The following is a 14,483-nucleotide window of genomic DNA, read 5'->3' on the forward strand; positions in this document are numbered from 1 at the left end:
TGACCATCTCACTGAGAGGCTGTTAATGATGCAAAAGCATTAAAAAATAATTAGGATAATGTAAACCTAGTAAGAGTTTGGACTTCAACTGCATAAATAAAAGGGCAAGTTAAAATAGCTATTGAAAATACACGCAACATTCAACATTCTGTGGAAAAAATAGTATGTGTAGGTCCCAGATGGAGATAATTGTACATCTCCATTAAAGGGACATACAAGAAGACTAGACAAAATGGAAAATGGAAGCCACTTTCCTATTTCTGGATGTGAGGACTCAACATTGTAAAGACGTGGGTCCCGCGTCCCAAATAATTCCATAAAAAGTGAAATTTTAAATACGCCGCAATGGTTGTTTCTGAAGTAGACAAGTTTATCTGGAAGAATAAACATGGGAGCAGAGCAAGGAAAAAGTGACAGTAAGGGGAAGGGCTGGAGGAGAGAAGTGCAAGGAGAGGCAGATCTTGCTCCATCCTGTGTAGTGTTATAAAGACACAATCATTTAACTGCATAATTCAGGTATGGACATTGAGAAAGAACTCAGTGCAAGTGAATCCATCAGCATTCAGGATTCCAGCACAGAGGCTTCCACTAAGTAAGAGCTTATCTTCGGAAGACACTCTGCAGTCAAAACATTCCATCACTGAATCGTCACAGCTCTAGACAGGACGCACAATTCTCTCTGTTTTACAGATGAGGAATGTGGCTTGGGAAAACTGGAGAACTTGCCCAAATTTACATAACTGAAACGCAGAGGAACCGGGACTTGATGTCAAAACCCAAACTCAACAATTGTTGCACAGGTCCATCGAAGTTGCTAGATAGTCTGGGATTTTTCAAACAATAGCTATATTGAGGTATAATTCACATCACCATAAAATTCATATGTTAAAGGATAGAGTTCTGTGGTTTTGAGTAGTTCAGAGTTATGCAGCCATCACCACTGTTTAATTCCAGGACATTTTTATCACCCCAGTGAAACCAGTGCCCATTAGCACTTACGCTCCACTGCCTCCTGGCCCCTGGCAACCACTAATTTACTTCTTGTCTCCATGGATTTGCCTGCTTTAGATCTTTCATACGATATAGGGTCATTTGCGTCTGGCTTATTTCACTTAGCAGAATGTCTTCAAGGTGTAATCACTGGGTGTAGAATGTATTGCTGCTTCATTTGTTAATATGGTAGGATAATATGCCATTGTACATGTGCTGTATTTGTTTATCCATTGGCCAATTGATGGACTTTGGGGTTATTTCCATTTTTTAGCTATTATGGATAGTACAGCTATATAAACATCCATGTACAAGTTTTTTGTGAACGTGCATTTTATATCTCTTAGGTATATAACTAGAAGTAGAAATAAGTCATATGGTAACTCTATGTGTAACCTTTTGAGGAGCTGCCAAGCTGTTGTCCAAAGCAGCTGCACCATTTTACCTTCCCATCAGTAATGCACAAAGGTTCCAGTTTCTCCCTATCCTTGCCAACACTCGTGTTTTTATTTAACTTAGCCATCCTAATCAGTGTGAAACACTATCTGATTGTACTATTGATTTGCATTTCCCTAATGACTAGTGATGTTCACGTGTTTTTTTGTAATTTGTGTGTCTTTTTTTTTGATAAATGTTTTTTCAAATCCTGTGTCCATTTCTTAATGGGGTGGTTTGTGGTTTTATCATTGAGTTGTGAGAATTCTAAATATAAGTCCCCTATCAGATATATGAATCACAAATATTTTCTCCATTTCTCCAGATTGTCTTCTTTTCTTTTCTTTTCTTTTTTTCAGATTGTCTTATTTTCTTAATGCACAAAAATGTTTTAGTTTTTATACAGTTCAAATTATGTAGTTTTCATTATATTGCTTATGCTTTTGGTCATGTCAAAGAAACCATTGCCAATTCATGAACACAAATATTTACTCCAATTATTCTAAGGATTTTATAGTTTCAGCTCTTATATTTAGGTTTATAATTCATTTCTTGGTAGTTTTTGTACATGGTGTGAGGTAGGGATGCAATGTCATTCCTGTATTCTGGGAAATTTTCAGGTTTACATGAACTCAACCCCTGTAACAGCTCTCTGAAGTAATCTGAGCATTAAATAACCATGGCGTAAAGAGGTTATATAACTTACCCAAGGTACACAGCTACTAATCGGCAGAGCTAACCAGGAAGTGTGACATGAGAGCTCATTTCAATGATTACCTTTCTCTAAAATGAAATTATCGGCATTTCCAAATTAAGGCAAGAAAAGAATGTTTAACAAACATGTTAGGACAAGCGACTGACCATTTATGAAAAATCTTACAACTCTCACTCATACTTTCCATCACAATGAATTCCTTAAGTATTAAACAATTAAATGACAAATATGAATTTAATATTCTTGGCATAGTGAATAACTTGGTAAGTACGGTGTGAAATAGGAAAAACCCCAAAGGAAAGCTCTCCGATTTAGGAACACTAGGGGGACATCCTGGAAAGAAAGGAGCACAGAGGGTGTATGTCCCAACTTTGCATATGCTATCTGCCCAAATCTTGGATGGCTATTGAACAATGCAGGAGGCCATAGTGGGCGCCAGATAAACCCAGGAGCTAGAGGCTGAAAGAACTGATCAGAGATTTCAGCTGCTGCCCACAGCAAGGGAGATTGATCTTGGCATTTAAGTCCCGCTAACTAAAGGTGTGCAAGGACAAAAGCCACTCTTTGGAGGAAAACACAGAAACCAGAGTCTCTACAATGCAGCCTTTAGAATGTCTGGTATTGAATTAAAAAACAAAACAAAACATAACAAAATACCAGACATAGAAAACAACAAAAAAAAATGTGTCCCATACTGAAACAAAAACAGACTATAGAAACTGACCAGAAAACACTCAGATGTTGCCAAGCACAAACAAGGATTTAAACAGCTATTGTAAATATGTCCATGATGGGAAATCCAGCAAAGACATACAGATATAAAAAAGAACCAAATAAAATTCTAGAGCTAAAGAGTAAAATAACTAAAATGAAAACTTTGGTGCATGAACTTAATCCATATTGGAGAAAGCTTGAGAGTCAGTAATGGTAAAAGTAGACAAAAAAAAAAAAATGCAATCTGATGAGAGAGAAAAAAGACTGAAGGAAAATGATCCAAGTATCAGAAATCTTGGTATTGGGGCAATATGAAGTGGACTAACGTGTCCTAGAATGACAGGCAAGAGATAATAGGACAAAAAATAAACATTACTTGAAGAAATAACAGTTGAAAACTTCTCAGCTTTGAAGAAAGGTATCAGCTTACAGACCCAAGAAGCTCCTCAACACAAATCAACATAAATCCAAAGGAAATCACATTGCAGCCAAACTCTGAAGTCCCAAGAGAAAGAGAAAATCTTAGAAGCAGCAAGAGAAAAATGACTCCTCAAATGCGGGGTACTGACCCAGAATTGGTGCTAATTATTGGAGACCCAAACACCGCCCTGGTCCACCAATCAGAGCAGAGTATGTCTGTCAGGGGATTGACGCGGTTCAGCTTAGGTCCAGAAACAGGAGACCTAATGGATCTTTACATCCACCCAGTGGTTATTTCCTCAGTTCCAGAATGTAGAGTTGGAACAGATCAACTCCGGGTCTGACATGATTCTCAGACTGCTGAGTGGGGACTGCGACGTGAGCAGGGCAAGGGACAGCCACGGGACCTGCCTCTGCCCATCTACACAGTGAACCAAGTAAGGTACATAGATGTCTGATCACTGCTGTACACCGGCAGCTGATGTAATACTGTATATCAACTGTAACTGGAAGAAAACACACACACACACACATTAACCCCAAAGCAAAGCCCCACTGTTACCCACAATGCAGAGGGATTAGTGCCCTAGAGAAATGGGTGATGGGGGTGGGGTAGAGAAGAAGAGCTAGTCACTGGCAAGGGTCCCCTAAAAGAGTCTGTGGCCCTAATAGCTCAGCATGGGGTGTCAGGGGTCTGTCTGGGTTTCTGAAGGTGGCCTTTCCAACCACAGGGCATGAGAAACACAATCAGTGACCACATGGGACACCCAAGGCCGAGGAAACATTCCCAGTCCCTCCTCGGGCTCCTGCCTCCCTGCTCCTCCAATAAGTCAGACGTGATGCAGATTTATGAGTGTTATCATCAGAATTAGATGAGGAATGACAACTTTTAGAAGAAATTGTAGCTATATTTGTTATATTGCTTTTGTCGGTTCAAAACCCTGCAATGGCTTCTCATCATAACTAAAATAAAGTCCAGAGTTTGACCTTGGGTCTAACCCATGCCTTGCCCTCTAGCCTCATTCTATTCACTGCGCCCCAAGCACAATGGCTTCCTTGCTGCTCCTCAAATGCAACAGATTTCAATGTCAGGCTTTGCACTTGCCCTGAAATGTGCACACCTCCCTAAGCACGTGCACAGCTCCTTTCCTTTCTTCATTCTGTTCTCTGCTGGGCCTTCTATAACACACCCACTACATGTCATTCTCCCCCTGGACACAGATGCCGCAAGACGGCAGATTAGTACTTTGTCTTTCACTGACTGTGTGTGCAGTGTTTACAACAGTCCTTGACACCAGGGGACACAGTGAGCACCCTGAATGAACACATGGCTGGATCTGGCCAGGGACAGCCACAGGACCAGAGCGGGCTCTCGTGAGCATCTAGGAAGTGACCCCATGGCCAGGGACCAGATGGGAATGCATGCCTCTCAGTGCATGCCAGCATGGAGGGCGACAGCTAACTGGGGACTCAGAGCTCTTATGACGGCAGCCGCAACAGGCCACAGGAGAGGAAGGATCTTAAATCAACTGAGAAACTTGGAAATCACTGAGATTGCCCCAAACTGGCAAAAATAACTTTCCGGCTGGTGGGTAGAGGGAGCCTCCATCTGGAAGAAGCAGCAAGTAAGTAAAGGGGAGAAACTACATTTTCTTTTCCCAGAGGAGCAGCGGCCCCAGTAACATTAGAAAATGCCGTTGTTGTTTGCCCTTTCCCTCCACCAAGTACTGGCTTCCCTGCTGTGGGCCACCAAAGGTGCCCCAGGCATGTGTGTTGCCCTTGATCCTCAATGTCATTCCTCCCACAGACCCGTCCAACCCCAACCCCCAGCTTTATGAATCCCTATGGTTCCTCAAGCCAAATAAAAGTCGTCCGTCCCTCAGAGGGGTTTACTTCAGCCTGTCTGACAGCAGCAGTATGGTCGAATTAAGCCCCATTCATTGCTGATGACACTGTCTCCTTACCCATTTAGTTCGAATGTCTCCAGGTGCAAGTAAGAAAACCCTGACTGACATATTGGTTTACACAGAAAAGGCGAGGGAGGGCTCGGTCATCTCATACGACTGCGAGTGTGGAGGTGGGGTTTCAGATGCAGTGCGTGGGGCTAAAACTCCACTTTTCTGCTTGTCGTGGCTCTACCGTCGTCTGTGTATTGGTTTCATCCTCAGGATGATACCAACGTGGCCACAGATCCAGGTGTCACCTCCAGGTAGGGTCAAGGATTAAAAAAGAGATGAGCATCTCTTGCAGAGCCTTCTATTTAGAATAACAAAATCTTTTCCAGAAATGTCACAGAAGATCTCCCATTTCGTTGGCCATAACCAGGTCACGTGCCCATCTTTACACCAACTACGTTGAGAGGGAACAGGCTGCTCTCGGTTGGTTCAGACTAGAGTTCATGTCCACTGGTTTAGACAGACTAGGATTTCCCTGCTGGAGCCGCTGAGCAAGCCTGTGGTGAGCCTGCCTGAGGCACAAGACTGCAAAAGATGTCTGCGATCACTAGTGTTTCAGTGACGTCTAGGCCTGCAGTAACAACGCACCGTAAACCGGGTGGCTTAAAACAACAGAAATGGCTTCTATCACAGTTTTGCAGGCCAGAGACTGAAATCAAGGTTTTGGCAGGGCTGTGATCGTTCTGAAGACTCTCCAGAAAAGTCCTTCCTTGCTTCTTCCAGCTTCCCTTGGCTGTGGCAGCAAACTCCAACCTCTGTGTCAGTCTACACATGGCTGCACTGCCTCTGGGTCTGTATTAAAATGTCCCCTTTAGATAAGGGCATCAGTCATATTGAATTAAGGGCCACCCAAATCCTGTAAAAGCTCATCTTTTCTCATTTCATCTGCAAGGACCCCCTTTCCAAAGAAGATCACATTCTGACATACTAATCATTATCATGTCAACAGATGAATGCTGGGCACACACCCTTAGCCCTGAGAGAGGAGGGGCATTGAGATGAGAGCCAGCAACAAATTGTGGCTAGTAGACTAGCCTTCCCATTTTACAGATTCCTTATTAACCCCAAATAATCCTGAACTGGTAGAATTCCAGGCTCACTTAAGAAGTAACATGCAAATAGCTAGGTGGGCTATAAGACGCCGCACTGGAAGGAGCCACCACTCGCCACAGTATTACAGCCCTCGAGGGTCTTCCACAGCGGACAGCTGCCCCCGACACCTTTCTGTGCCTCTTCCCGTCCTCTGCTAGCACTCCCAGACAGCCCCATGAGAGCTGCAGATACTTTTGACAACTGGCCTTCAGAGGGGAAGGGCGAGGGCTACGAGAGTGTGCATGTGTGTGGGACAAAGTGAAGTGGGAGGCTGGAGGTCGCCAAAGTTGTGAAAATATGTAAACTGGTGTTTTTGAATGAGGAACACCTCACATTCTCTTCCGGTTTGTCTTGCCTGGGAGGGTCTGAAGCCATCATTTAGGAATTACGATGATCAAAATAACAACAGCGTTGACAACCTCAACCTCAACAGCAGCTGCCTTTAGTCCGAGCATACCATGTGTCGGCACAGAGCTAAGCGAGTTTTTTTCCTTTTGCTAAGCAATTATATGTGGTGGCCAAACACATGTGCCGGGCCTACGCTGCACTGGAGCCTGTGGCTGGCTCTGGGGGCTGGGTGGCAGGCATTAGATTTCAAGAGTAACTGACTCCGGGGTAGCACCTGTTCTGTCTGATAGGGATGCCCTTTCGGAACTGATGAGGGGATCAGAAAGGACCTGTGCAGGGAAACCAACAAAAGAGCTGTCTGTGTGCCATGGGCCACACATCCATGCAGAAATCAGTGCTCCTGCAAACACACAAACTCAGACCAGCTGGTGGTAGAAAGCTGGCAGGGAAGATACAATCTTGGCACCTGGGAGAAACATTAGGAATGGCTCACCCGCATGAGAGATCCAGCAGATTTTGGAGCTGTTTTCTTACCATAGAAGACCACATTCCCCAGATTGCAAATGGCCCCGGTGTTTGCAAGAAGAGGAACGGACTTCTGCAGCCCCCGTTGGCCTGGGGTCAGGGGTGTCACCAAATTGGCTGAAAACAGAGGCCAGTCCCTCTGTCTTTTCTGCGTAGGGTCCTTAACCTTGTTTGGTGTATAGGATCCCTATTCCTGGGGTAATTGTTGGTAAAAAAAAATAAACTAGAATTGAGATAACAATGTATAATCAGAAGCAAGAATGCCAAGAAAGCCAGAAGGGTTTGCACGGGTCGGGTTTCTAGCTGCTGGATTGCTTCCCCTGACCATTCACTCCACACTTGATTGCTTGATCTTTTTACCCACAGCTTCCTCATGTCTGATTCCCCAAAAATGGAGGGTTGGTATTCACTGTTAATTTGCTCTGTTCTTGGAGCAGTGGGTTATGAAAGCATTAGAGTAATGCTAAGAAAAATTCCCAGACAGGAGACGCAGACAGTGCATGGTTTCCAGCTTCCCCAGGGAGCCCAGAGTGAGCCCCCGACAGCAGACCCTGTCGGCAGAGTTGAGGGGTACAGCCCAACACCAGAGTCCAAAGTTCTCATCTGAGAAGCTGCCTTGCTTTCCTGACATCACTTGATGTGGCAGAAGGCTTCCTAATTATTGAACTTAGAAATATTTGTAGCCCACTTAAAAAAAAAAAAGACTTATAGAAAAAGGAACACACTTAATATTTTTACTTAACGCAGTGCAATTTCCTTTGTATCTATCAACTATTTTTTCAGTTTGAAATCCCCACTTTGCTGATTATGTTAAACAGCCAGGGTTAGGAAAAAACACCGGCCTTCAGAGTTTTTGAAGGCACATTCCCATAGATGAGCATTACAGGGATGATGAAAATACCCCGTGGATCTGAGAAGTCACATTTACTTTTCCTTTTTCCTGTCTTATGACCTTTTTATTTTCTTTTTCAGCGCGATTTTCTGGAAATGAGCCTGTACACAGCACCATCAGTATATAAGTTTTCTCTTTCTCTCCAACCAGCAGGATCACTTAGTATTTGTATGTGTTAGAACACATATGGAGAGTGTTTTCTGTTTTACAGTATAGTCTCACATGTATCATGCCATTTAATTTTCATAACCCTGGGAGGAAGGCATTTTTCTTCCTATTTTACAGGGTCTGCGAAGTAAAGCAATTTGTCCCAAATCACATAGTAATTAGAAGTGCTAGAACCGGGAGGACCAGATGGCTTTGGGTGCAATCCCAGAGGCTTTTTCACTGTCCACTCTTCACCCCTCCACACATCCATCTCATATAGTTTGTTGAGGAAAAGTAAGATTCCTCTTTTTCCCCAATAGAATTTTCATTTGGGAGCTACTGCTGGTAGGTTGAGGTTACCCCTTCAAAGTAGACTTGTTACTATTTTTATGTAATATATTACGACAATACTGAGAAATTACCTAGTCTGTAAAAAATTAAAGTCAACTGTTTGGGGAGAAATCTTTGTCCCTTTTTGAGTGATTCTATACAATGTTTTCCTCAATGGTTGGCCAAGGTGCCCATGTTTTATTGTTATTCTTGTCCTGTTGCATTTTGAATAGGTAGTTTTAGTTCATTTGTGATGGTTTTCCTGTGTTTGAATGGGCTAAGATGTGTGTGTGTGTGTGAGTGTGTGTGTGTGTGTGTGTGTGTGTGTGTGTACATGAGTGGGGGTACATGTCATTTTTAGGGCCATTAAGGGATTAAAATAAAGGATAATAATATGATGGCTGTTTCTCTTCTGTTACGACCCAGGGAGTATGTGGTTTTGGTGTGTGCATTCTGTAATGCACACGTGTGTGTGGCTGTGTGTCTGCACTTTAATGTACCCCCTAAATTATCTGTAGGGAAAAAAAAAGCAGTGAAACATTAAAGAAATTCTGCCTGATGTGAGCCTGGTTATTGTCAGATAAGAAGAACCCAGAACTTCCCTTGCAGTGCCAGGTATAATCCTGGCACCACTTATGGGGCCATCAAATCTGCTTGGTCAGCTGCCAGTGGAAGCTCGGCAGCTGCTGGGAAGCTGGCTCTGCCCCCATCAGGCCCTGTGCTCTAACCTCCTCCCTGTTTCCTTAGTGAAAGAGCTGAACACCAAGCAGCAGACCTCCCATCCCACGTGCACTGCCTCAGTGTGTTCATCTGTATACACTTACTAGTCTGGTCCAACAAACACACAAAGAACCAGTGAAAGTCATCCCACGTATGTTCGCTGTTTTTTCTTTAATGATATCATTTAAGCAACAGATATATTCACTGTATATCTTCTATCTTCATGCACCTATAGCTTAAATTATTTTTTACCTTTTGGAATTTAAATATTATCATTTTAAAGGGTGAAAAATACCAGACGCTTGAAGCTGAAATAATTTATAAAGACATCCAAGGGTTATTAAGAATTGGTAAAATTCACTGTTACATAAATGCGCCTCTCAACTAAAAGTTTGCATGGTTAGAGAGGATCTTAAACTGGTCACCTCTAAGAATGATTTTTCTTTGATGCATGCTCATTTTAAATGTTTCCCTCTCTCATCCCTTCCATGTAACAGGTACAGCATTCACACAGTTACTTCCTGCCTTGGGTCTTTGAATTTCTTGCGTCTGCTCCCTCTGCTCCCTCTCACGTGACTGCCTCTGTCCACCTGCAACAATTCTACCTTTTAAAATCCACTGCATTTTTTAGGACTGTACTCAGAGGCTACAGCTTTCCATTCCATAGTCACTGATTCTACAAACAGATACAAATCATACCTTGTCTATATGCCCCATGTTATGACATAAGTGTGCCCTGCTGGACAGGAGTCGTACACACCCTAGCTGATTGCCACATGACAGAAAAAGCTCACGAATGGCAGGGGGGGCTCCTTCCTTGTGGTGTGCCCCCATCCTCCACTACCAGCACAAAAGGTATGAAGAGAGGAGATGTGGGGAAAATCTTCAATTTATGCATTTTAAAATTCCACTCATTCTTTAAGATTTTTTTTCATGAAGCTTTTGTTAATCCCCTCAAGCTGACAGTTCTGTTCTCCTCTGAAGAGCACATCTATGGCCCATATTATTCTACACCTTGCATTAAAATGAGTAGGCTCTATGTACTTCCTTATTATCTCCTCTTCCAAACATAAGCTCTTTCAAAGACCTTGGTTGAGTGCATCTACACCGGTGGAAGGGCCTTGTATATATTAGAATATCTATCTATCTATCTATCTATCTATCTATCTATCTATCTATCTATCTATCTATCTACCTACCTACCTACCTACCTATCTATCTATCATCTATCATCTACATATGTATCTATACATGGAACAGAAATGTTTTATAAGTTTAAAATATATCAAAGTGATTCCTTTGTTGGGAAAGATGGATTTACATTGATCAGCATTGGCCCTCAGCTTTTGAGCTTCCTTAATAGTTCATCAATTTATTATGTTTTAAATTATCATTTCAACTTTGGATTTAAGTGATATGACAATTTGTCTCCAGATTCTTACAAGTCGGTTCCTCCAGAGAATAAAATTTAGCAGTCAAATGATACATTGGATATGTGCAAAATGTATTTTGAAGCAACCCTATTTCAGAACTGTGTTTTTTTCCATGATATAAACATATAGCAAAGACATAACTGGGTATTTTTATTGTCCTGTTGGAAATACTGACTAGAATAAATTATTAATGAAATGGAGTGGATTCTAGTCTGTGTAGCTAGCCTTTAAATATCACACGACACACACCACTGAATTTCACTTTTAAATCCTACGCCCCATATAAATGAGATGATAGAGATTCTTTGCAATCTATCAATAGCACAATTAAAATAAAACAGAGGAAACCTGATCAAAGCCTGTAATCAGTAAGAAATCACAATTTATCCAATAGAAAATTATATAAATGAAGAAAGACATAGCCATTCATTATAAACTAAACAACCATTTGCTAATGAGCAACCTTCAGTAAAAGTTGGTCCACTTTATGTCCTTTCTTTGGAGGTTTAGTTACCAAAGTATGAAAATAACTTCCTAATTAGGTGTCCTTTGCTATAAAATAAGTCAACACCATGTACCTTAAGCATAGCTACACATTTCTGCCTTGTTGTAGTTGTGTGTTTTAGGTAATGAGGTTTCCAGCTGCTGGATTCCATAAGGATCTTTAAAAAGAATCTACGGACAAACCAGCTCACAAATAATAAAATATATGAAAACAAAGCTCAGACACGAACACATCTGAGACCACATATTGGGCTTTTCCACAACAAAACCAACAGGATAGACATATGGGTGCTTGAGGCAGAGATGCGCTCCCCTGCTGGGTTGTCCAGATCCTATACCAGTAGCCATGTGAATCAGAGGGAGACAAACCTGGCTCCACGCCCAGACTCAGGGGGAAAATGATCGGGATTTTTACTGTCCACTCCAATTGTGCTTCTAGCACAGCAACCCATAAACCAGCCGTATCAAGCCAACGTTTTTGTCTTCATTTTGTTGTTAAACAAATGTGTATGGAGACAATTGAAGACTTAAGCCCCCAAAAACCTAGTAGGTAAAACAAAGCATTCTTCTTCCTTACTTTTGACCGTGAGGTACATGGACTTGCTGACGTCCGCGCCCACATCGTTGCTGACCTTGCAGAGGTAGTAGCCGCTGTCTTCTTCCACCACGTGTTTGATCAACAGAGACCCGTTGCTGAGGACCTGAATTCGGCCATTCAGGGCAATGGGTTGGAACTGGGGAACCCCAGCACCTGGAATAGAATAAAAAAGAGGAACAATGATGCCACCGAGAATCCATATGGGGACGCAATGACCTCAAGTTCACCAGACTAGCAAAGAAAAGTGATGGACACGGACATTTAACATATATCACGGAGGACAGTCATGTGATACACCAAGTTAATTTTTTTTTTCTCTTTCCTCCGACATTGAAATTCTTGTTTGGAGAGAAACACATTTATTTAAAATGACAGTGTTTCAAACTCTGAGATAAAGAGTCAGAGGCCTCTCAGATAGTTTCTACATAAAAAGCCAAACGTAATGAGTGTTCAGTGGCTGATCAATTATTCAAAGACATTCCAGTAGAATGGCTACAGAAGTAGACACCTCACATGGCACTAAATAAATTCCTTGTGTTCCCAGGGACTTAATATGAGGGTAAAGAAGGACCCCTCCAGGCGTATGGCATTTGAGGAGCTCGTTGGCGACACACATTTGAGTCTCTAAAGAGAACACAAGTACCGCAGATTTCTCTCCGAGGTGCGGTCAGACTTCAGCCTCGCACTGTTAATACCACTTAATACCACTTAAATAAATCAGTCAGCTCACTGCACAGGATTCAAACTGCCCTTTCCCCAGAGTGCTTGCGCTCAGGACATAGTGCCGCAGCTGTGATATGATACATACAAATCTATTTTGAAAAACAAATTAGAAATAACAAAACAGAGGATTAAGGTCTTGAGAGATTTGGGGGGAATGACAGTTTGCGTTCACTTGCTATGTTGCTTGTCTTTCTCCTGGGAACATGGGGTGGGACTAGAAGGGCGTGACTCAAGCCTTAAAAGGCGAATGGGGCTCTGCTCTTTGACTGAGACTGAGGATTTGGGGAGAGGGCCCAAGGGTGAGGACCAATCCCATCTTCCTGGAGAAAGCCCAAAGCGTGGGCCAGGAGTGTATTCCACAGAGGAGCTCATGGCCTCCAAAGCCCCAAAATTTACATGGGAGTTCAACACAGGCAGGTGTCACCTTACTCCTCATGCAGGAAACTTCAGACTTTGTATCTGGGGACATGAGATGGGAGACACTTCCTCTTGCTATCTCCACACCAAACTGAGTATCTACCTATTGGTACCCACTTCACTCATAGTGGCAGACCAGCTGCTGCTTCCCTTCCCTTATCTCTGCGTCAGGCATCTCAGCCCCACCAGAGTTAAAGGACATTAATAAGGTATGTAAGGTGACCTTTCACACAGAAGAAGAAGGACAAGCAGAATCCATACAACAGGTGGTTTCTGTCAAACTAGAACTTCTAGAAAGGACATATGAACACTTGAATTTAAAATAATAGAGCTTTGTTCCTGCCAAGGACGGAGAAAGACACAAAAGCATGTCACTTGCATTCTAACAATACGAAAAAACAATGTCAATCTACAAAATCATACTTTTCCTTGAATGAATAACATTAGAAGTCACGGGCCACTAGGTAAACTAAGTGTTGTTAAGAGTAAAGAGGCCTACAAGGAGATACAGGGCATGTAAACAATTTCATCTTTGGCACAGGGTGGGAGGACAAGGTGGTAAGGTCTTGGGCAGAAAAGCAAAGGACTTGGGCAGAAAAGCAAAGGACTTGGGCAGAAAAGCATGTAAGAAGTGAAGAACTGGAAATAACTATAATCTACCTCGTCTCTACTGTTTTATATACCATGGTCAGAAGTCAATAAAATATGTGACACACACACACACACACACACACACACACACACACACACACACACCTGCATGAAAAGAAAAGAACAAGAGAAGAAATCATCAATATAACTTTGGTGTGGAATATTATAATAACTATAATTAATATCCATAAACGAGGGTGATTGAGAAAGAATATTAAAACTGTACAAAAGAGGCAGATAAAATGATAGAAACAACAAACAATATGAGATATGAAGAATTCCTTAAACGGGCTCATCAGCATACTGGACACAGCTGAAGAAAGTAAACTTGACATCGTTAGAAATTATCCAAAATAAAACAAAAATTGAACAACACTGAAAAATATAGAATACATCATCCTAGAAACCTGGAACAATATCAAACATTCTCACATTAAATAATTATCATTTGAAAAGGAGAATAAGGAAAGGAAAGAATAAATAATATTTGAAATATTTGAAATATAAATGACTTTAATATCACTATTAATGAATTGGACTTAACTGACATTTATAGACCTCTACACCCTATAATAGCAGAAAACATACCAGCTTTGAGTGGACATGGAACAGTTATCAAAAGAGACAACATTTTGGGCCATAATGTAAATTTCAATAGATTCTATAAGATTAAAAATAATACGAATTATGTTCTATCTCCACAGCAAAACTAAATTAAAATCAATAACACAAATATGTCTGGAAAACCCCAAATATTTTTCTGCTGTTGTTTATTTTTCTAAAAATTTCTGCTTATAATTGTTTAATCATTTCATGATTAGTTTACTTCCTATCTTTCCTACTCCAAAGGACTGTGTTGCAATGAATCCCTCCT

The 14,483-nt window shown here is 41.8% G+C and overlaps 1 protein-coding gene across 2 annotated transcripts in view; it reads right to left on the reverse strand.

The window, feature by feature from the left end:
- The window catches only part of DSCAM (DS cell adhesion molecule), a 656,085-nt gene that overhangs the window by 181,861 nt on the left and 459,741 nt on the right, over nucleotides 1-14,483 (reverse strand). For both annotated transcript variants that reach the window (XM_081078404.1, XM_081078403.1), the window contains exon 11: nucleotides 11,798-11,971. In XM_081078404.1, coding sequence (XP_080934530.1) covers nucleotides 11,798-11,971 — 174 coding nt within the window. The remainder of the gene's footprint in view (nucleotides 1-11,797; nucleotides 11,972-14,483) is intronic.

Source organism: Rhinolophus hipposideros (genome assembly GCF_964194185.1).
Source record: "Rhinolophus hipposideros genome assembly, chromosome: 2".
Classification (NCBI taxonomy): domain Eukaryota; kingdom Metazoa; phylum Chordata; class Mammalia; order Chiroptera; family Rhinolophidae; genus Rhinolophus; species Rhinolophus hipposideros.